Raw genomic sequence first — 8,045 nt, forward strand, 5'->3', positions numbered from 1 at the left:
ACATAATAATATATATATATATATAGTGTGTGTGTGTGTGTGTGTGTGTGTGTGTGTGTGTGTGCGTGTTTTACATCTATCTGTTTATGTATATATCTGTATTGATTTGGTTGATATATATATATTGATATTTATATATGTGTGTCTAGGGAGGGGGCGGGGGCGGTCGGCTCAGATGGTATTGAAAGATGGAAGTGTGTGTGTGTCTTTGTGTGTTTATGTGGTATCAATATGCGTTTGCATGTGGATATGCAGATGTGTTCCTGTGTATGTATATATACACATATATATTTTTTCCTGAATATATGGTTTTGAAATAGGACAACTCCGATCTGTGTGATTACGTACTACCTTGTATGCTCGAATATTCACTCATGCACAAAGAGTCAATTCCGCGTATATATGTGTGCTAAATACATAGACCGTAAATGTACGATCTGGAGCAGATGCACATATTGAGATATAAATATCGTTGTCAAGTGCATAGATGAAAGCGTGTCCACATGCATGAAATATGCGCAAAGAAGCACGTACTCGGGCATTCATATACACACCTGAAAGCACGAAAGACAGCCAAACATTTTTGCCCATGTGAGGTATTGTTGTACATATGATGACGACGAAATCTATATATAGAACTGATACTCAAACACATGTTCAGTAGTACGTTCCTGCACTTAAAGGTGTACAAAAATGCATATCAAATTTTGTGGGTATATGTAGCCAGCCTACCACAACTTAGATATCATCTGCGTATACACCCGAGACACTGTGAGATATACACATACACACACTTACGCATAGAGAAAGCATTACGATCTATTTACTTTCGCGTGAACTGAGCTTATCGATATTATCTACTGATTTTCCCATCCATTCAATCTAAACCCATTCCTCATACAGACAAATTCGAACTCCTCCGTGTGCTCAATGTCGAGAGAAATGCGTTAACGTCGGTGCCTGAGGAACTCGCACAACTGCAGGAGCTGGAGAAGCTGTTTCTCTCCCACAACCGATTGTTCTTCTCCGAACTGAATCCGGCTCTTGGGACTATGGCAAATCTTAAGCATCTGGAACTGTCTCACAATCAGCTCGGGTATGTGGATATAGGTTTGTGTCATGTATGGACAATACATCTAAATGTACAGTGTATAGCATAACCGTAAAAGTCATAACACACTCAAGTGTGTTAGGATGTGCGTACGTTCACCTCGTATTATCCCAGAAGACTTTTAAGATGGGTACTCGAGAGGCTCTCTAAACTAAGGTGTTGCGTCTGAGTTTTTCTTCGTCCCACATCCGGCTATGTAGGCATGCCAGTTAGAGTGTAAGTTAGTTTTATAACTGTAGGCTTCAGAACATATCAAAGAATAGACATCCCAAACACTTATGCTTTATCCCGCTCTCTCTTTATCGTAGTTCTCTGCCCGATTCCTTCGCTGGACTGGTTGGTCTGGTACGTTTGGACATATCACGCAATGACTTCAACATGCTCCCAGAAGTACTGTGCCAAATCCCTAGCCTGCAACACATCGATTTCAGCTGCAACAAGATTAAGCTGATTCCGGAGGAGATCGGACTATTGCACAATCTCAGGACGCTTGATCTACATGATAACCGAATCCCACGGTATGTATCTGTTTTGTACATATTATGTACATGTTATGTACATGTTATGGACATGTTAAGTACATGTTATGTATATTTTATGTGCATTTTGTATACATGTTGTATACATGTTACGTACATGTTATGTACCCTCAGTTGAGTAGAATGATTTAGCACCTTACTGTCGGAAAATGTGCATGACCAGCTATCAGAGGTGTCAAGTAGCTACTGGACGCAAATGGCTATTGAAATAGGTGTGCTTGCTTCTGGGCCGTGGACGTACGGATATATACGCTATAGAACGGCTATAGGGTAGCAGAAATCACGTATTCATGTTCATCAAAGTATAGTTTGAGTAGAACTCCTTCCGAAACAATGTTTTGAGTTGTGTGTGCCGTCCGTTATTACAATTAGTGCTTAACCTCAACCACCACCGCTTCGATGCCTTGCGATTCAATAGGTCATGAATAGGGCTCTGTATGTGGTATGTTAGTGGACCGTATGCTTTTCAATTAGAGAGACCAGCTAGTCTCTATTCCAGCCGTGCTTGCGTTCGAGAGTGATAGTTACATCGAATATGCTGCATGGTTTGTGGAAACTCGCAGTCGCAACATCCCAGTCTTGAAACGCAAACACCATCAATAAATTGTCTCAGCACAAATCAGTATGTGTCCTAATAAATAGCAAAGTAGTTGTGCAGTACAATTACGGCAAGTGATATCCCACACAACGTACGAAAATATACACATCACAGGCCCTCTATCCCATCTCAACGTTCAAGACTATACGCAAACCACAACTGAACCAACGCTACACACTGTTGCAGACTTCCGGTCGAAATTGGGGAGTGCCGTGAGATGCAGAGTGTCAATCTGTCGCTCAACCAACTGGCCGAATTGCCAATCAGTGTGGGCAACTGGGGCAAGCTCAAGGTCATCTCATTAGAGGACAATCAGATCAACGACCTACCTGGCACGGTTATCAAATGGGGGGAAGTCGAGGTGTGTAGTTTGTGTGCGGTGTTGGCAGTCGCATACGCTGACAACCTACCAAAAAGCCACCGCTGTTAGGGTTTAGGGTTTGGGGTTTTAGCTCGAACCAATTGTTCGGATCACAGTGCCTCTGACAGCTCGATGTGGTAAGGACTCAAGCGCGTAAATCAATCACGACACTATTTGAAGTGCGGACTAGATTGTATTTGAGGGAAGCTTGCATCCAAGGCTCAAGGCATAATGGCTGACCAGGCGTAGCTAGTAGTTATAAGTTTAAGATATGTTGCCTAGCCTACTGTACTGAGCGTTATTAAATCGAGGATTGATTTCTGCACTTTCTCGACCCAAAATCTGCGTAAGCAACAGGGATGGACCAACAAACGAAGTCGCTTCGTCTGTAGGAAATCAACATAGTCCGTACAAATAGTATTGCATCGACTATCAATAACCTTATCTCTGACCATGTACCACTCCAGACTGTCAACCTACGCAACACAAAGCTGACTGAACTCTCCGACGATGTGGAGTATTGGAAGAGCCTGGTCTCACTGGCCTTCGGCAACTTGAAATATATGCAGGAAATTTCAGGTATGCGCATGCGTGTTTTTATGTACATGCGGATACTTCTACCTAGCATACGGGGGGGTTTTTTTAGGGGTTTAGGTATGTTGAACTATAGGTCAGGTCTACAACCCTGTGCAAGTGTACGTAAATTCCAGTACTTGGACTACAGCGCAATCCTATCAATAAATGACAACCTAGTTGCGAGATGTACTAGTCCTAGTATGTACCCCAAATTGGTGACTTTAAGCCAAAGATGTGACTTTACAGATACTATCTCCTGCACTCTACTTCGAGCTGCATGTATAGATTAATATATGTATACTTTCCGGCTCACACCTGATCATAAGCATAAACACTCTACTTGTCCGAACTAATTCGGATACATCTGTGTGGATGTATAACATTATACTTACAGCCAGCATCGGAGAGTTAACGACGCTCACGCACTTGGACCTGTCGCAAGGGCAGCTAACCACTCTGCCCGAGGAGATTAGCCAACTGTGCAACCTCAAGTGGCTGGATGTATCCAAGAACGCTCTATCGCATCACACCTTCCCCAATGAGGCACTCGGCAAGCTAAAGACACTGCAGGTGCTGAACCTAGGGTATGCTACACGTACACGCTTAAGGGTATGCTACACGTGCACGCTTAAGGGTAAGCTACACGTACACGCTTACGGGTAAGCTACACGGACACGCTTAAGATTGTAGCACTAACCAACGCCAAGGCACACACTACACTAAGATTGATCGGTTTGTCAGCCGTCTTATCTCTATATGAAACTAGACTCTATGAAGGTAGCGGTCAGCGTTGATTGAAAAGTGCTCTACCACCTGTTTGTTGAAAGTTCTGGTTCCGAGACATTTCCAAGCATTTGTTTCAGGCGTAGTACGCTGTACACTTTATGTAGACTTGATAGAGTGCTTACAGACCCTCGTATGAATCCACTAGCTCAACAGTTGACCGATACTAACTAATATGCATTCAACAGATACAACAAGACCAATAGATACTAACTACTATACATTCAACAGATACAACAAGACCAATAGATACTAACTACTATACATTCAACAGATATACATTCAACAGATACATCAAGACCAATAGATACCAACTACTATACATTCAACAGATACAACAAGACCAATAGATACTAACTACTAAACATTCAACAGATACAAAAAGGTCAATAGATACTAACTACTATACATTCAACAGATACAACAAGACCAATAGTTACTAACTACTATACATTCAACAGATATACATTCAACAGATACAACAAGACCAATAGATACTAACTACTATACATTCAACAGATGCAACATGACCAATAGATACTAACTACTATACATTCAACAGATACAACAAGATCAATATCATTCCCGATGAGCTCTACCAACTGTCAGAATTACAAATATTGTATCTGGAGGACAACGGAATCATGATGCTGGATGATGAAATCGCCAATCTGAAGCAGTATGTTGTGTGTTAGGCACACAGTTACTGCCCTAGCATTTAGTCTATGTGTAGTCGTCTAGGACTAATGACCGGTTTAACACAACAGTATGCGTATGTATTTGTTTCGAGCGCATGGTTTCGCATTGAATTTGTTCTTCCCCAGCTATATAACTAAATGAGAGAAACGGCATAGCCCAGTCATCACTCACATATACACAACCCGCCCTATACATTAGACTGCGCAAGCTTCACCTAGCATTGAATTTGCTCGTGAGTGTCACCGATGCCTTTGGAGAGTTGACCAACCTCGAAGTGCTGGAGGTGAGAAACAACGAACTCGGCCACCTGACACCAGAGATAGGTAAGCTGAAGAAATGGCTTTGCAATGAAGTCTCTTGGCCAGTATATTGTTATACATCAGCACGATTATGTAGCTTCAGTAGATCAAGCTCTTCTACATGCGTGTGAAACTGTATGTCTCAAGGAATCCATCGACATGTCAGTCAGCTTATTAAACTTTTTCTGTGTACTATTGGCGACAACGGTAGTTTTGACCCACACCTACACCCGAGCTCTTACATTATTATCATATGCACTTACCACCTATAGCCATACACTGACACTGTTTACATATACACTTACCACCTACAGCCATACACTGACACTGTTTACATATACACTTACCACCTACAGCCATACACTGACACTGTTTACATATACACTTACCACCTACAGCCATACACTGACACTGTTTACATATACACTTACCACCTACAGCTATACACTGACACTGTTTACATATAAAACTACCACCTATAGCCATATACTAGCACTGTTTAAATATACAATTACTACTTACAGCCAAGTGCACAAAGCTGCGAAAGTTGGATGTGAGTAACAACAAGCTGGTAGAGCTTCCCGTGACTATGCATCGATGTGTCCAGCTATCGGTATGGGAGGAGTCTGTGTGTCTGTATCTCACTTGGTATAACGATCGATGCTTTCCTGCTGCTCTCGAAAGAATCAGGTGTTGAATAACCCGCTGATATTTGAGAATCGGATTTTGAATCACCCTCTGGTATTTGGTATTGCATATGCTGTATACAATGCAATATAGCTGACATTTTCATGATTCATCCGTGTAGATCTTCGAGTTCAAGGACAACCAACTTCTAGTGCCACCAAATCCAATAGTGGCTGCTGGATTCGATACTATCATGACATACCTCAAGTCGAATGATCCGACCTGGGTAAGTTCCAACCACACATTGGCGAATCGGCTTGTCGCTTGTATTTGATTAACCTACACAGCCGTAGTTTTATAGCTCACGAACACCGATGCTGATATGGAGCTTGGGATTGTGACTGGGTTTTTCTTTTTGTACTGGTCGATGTATCAGGTCATGTACTGTCGTGGAGTGCATGGCTACTTGTATTTGACTTTTAGTCACATTTCTCTTCATATTATCTGCAAATGTGCACTTGGCAGTCTACAACTGTATCGGGCAGTCTGAGTAGATACTTAGGTGACAGAACCAGAACGAATATATAACTATATATAGATCTTGGAATCGAATCCCCTCTTTGTATACTTGACACTCTTCAAGTGCAGGGGGTCGATATACATTGACTCGAAAATCCACTCCTCGATATGTCGACGTCCTGTTGTGTTTGTCATAACGAAGTACTTGACATAGAACCTCTCATATAGAGTCTATTCCTGCTGACAACTGAATGGAGTACCTTTGTTCAACTTTTTTGGCTGTCAAATTCACCAGGATGAGAAGGAGGAGAAAAAGAAGGCAGAGATGCAGAAGAAACAGAGCCGTGCTGCGATGAAAATAGCCCACAGTAATTTTTCAGCGTCAATGAAAGGTGTTTCGCCTACAGAGTCGACATGTGATACAGAAGAGAATAAAGCTATCGAGGTAAGTCAAAGGCAACCAACCGTTCACGATATCATCCCAAGAGTCCATTTTTAATCCCTACGTTTGTGAAATATTTTGAATAAAAGGAGTATCATGCAAGGAGTATCATGCACTTGCCAGCCCGTGTATTTTGTTCATTCATGCCCAGGTGTAAATATTTTTTTCGTTTGTTCATGTCCATGTGTATGTTTTTATTTTGTTTATTCATGTCCATGTGTATATATTCATTTCACTATTGGCAGAAGCGCGAGTGTTGACTGCTATACTCAGAAACTGTGTCAGACATTTCGCATTCTATATCACGGAAATACAGAGCCGTATGTTGGTTGATACATCTGTGAATCTCCATCCTTATTGCGACTGAATGTATACAAATCGCTTCCTCAACAGAAGCAAACGTCCACTGTCGCTACTGAAAATGCTGAAGCACACTCCGAGGCAGTGGACTCCAAAAAGTCTGCTACGGATTCTATTGAAGAGGAAACAAAAATTACGGCTGATCCTGAGTTGCAACCCGCTGAAGCTTACGAGCTCATTGCCAGCATGGAAGCAGACACTGCCACTGGTAAACAGACAGACGATGTTGAAACAGACAAGGGTTCAGCTGAGACGCATGGGAGTGTAGCTGCACCATCAGAGACACGTGAAGCCGTGGCGGTGAGGGTCCAACCACCGGCGCCTGTGAGGAAGGACACTGTGGATGATCTGTTAGCTGACTTGGCCGATGTGCTGCCAGTGGACAGCCCTGTGAGTGTGAGCGGTCCAAAGACGGTGAACGCAGACACCGTGAGTGCGTCGCCTGGTGATGGGGCGGATATAGCGTTATGTCAGGGCGAGTAGATAAGCACGGGCAAACGTTTTAAGTACGTGTAAGTTCGAACCGATGCATTACAAAGAGGTATACGTCGGTAGAGTGCGCATATGCAGGATATGGCATTGAGGTTTGATACCAAACAGTGTCCGCGTTAGCACTAGAGCTAGAGTACGCATGTGCCTCTGCCGTTGACCACAAGCAAATGGTGGAGGAAGGGATGGTTTATCGCTACGAACAGGTTTCGAAGTATTAGTACGATGAGAGCAACTTCCAATTATATAGTGCGCCTGTGACATATAACATTAACGACAATAATTTTACGACACTATGATGAGCTTTTGCAGGGTGTCCTTTGCCTGCGTTGCAGAAGCTTGTTTTGTTCGTTCCAATAGCGCAATGAGGTCTTTCTGTTAGCCTCGATTGCTCATTCGGCTTATTCCAATCCTAATAAACATTATTTTAAATGAAATTCTCAACTTCTAATTTCGCAACGTAACCTAATTTTTACTAAACCGTTAGGCCTAGACACATGACCAAATATGCAATATATACACGTGTACAGGTTTCGAATTACCCCTTACGTAAAAATATATATTATATATAGATAAATACATATGCATATACAGATACAGATATATATATATAGAGAAATACATATTCATATACAGATATAG

The 8,045-nt window shown here is 42.2% G+C and overlaps 1 protein-coding gene across 1 annotated transcript; it reads left to right on the forward strand.

The window, feature by feature from the left end:
- Positions 1-514: 514 nt before the first annotated feature.
- SARC_00553 (hypothetical protein) lies at positions 515-7,819 on the forward strand (the record flags this gene model as incomplete). Its single annotated transcript, XM_014305738.1, has 12 exons — positions 515-530; positions 904-1,096; positions 1,420-1,629; positions 2,435-2,609; positions 3,077-3,188; positions 3,580-3,769; positions 4,531-4,647; positions 4,866-4,990; positions 5,491-5,579; positions 5,775-5,879; positions 6,408-6,557; positions 6,948-7,819. The coding sequence occupies 12 exons, from the start codon at positions 515-517 to the stop codon at positions 7,395-7,397; spliced, it is 1,932 nt and encodes a 643-aa protein (XP_014161213.1). The 3' UTR covers positions 7,398-7,819.
- Between the last annotated feature and the right edge of the window lie 226 nt (positions 7,820-8,045).

The sequence above is a fragment of the Sphaeroforma arctica genome (assembly GCF_001186125.1).
Source record: "Sphaeroforma arctica JP610 unplaced genomic scaffold supercont1.18, whole genome shotgun sequence".
In the NCBI taxonomy this organism is placed as follows: Eukaryota; class Ichthyosporea; order Ichthyophonida; genus Sphaeroforma; species Sphaeroforma arctica.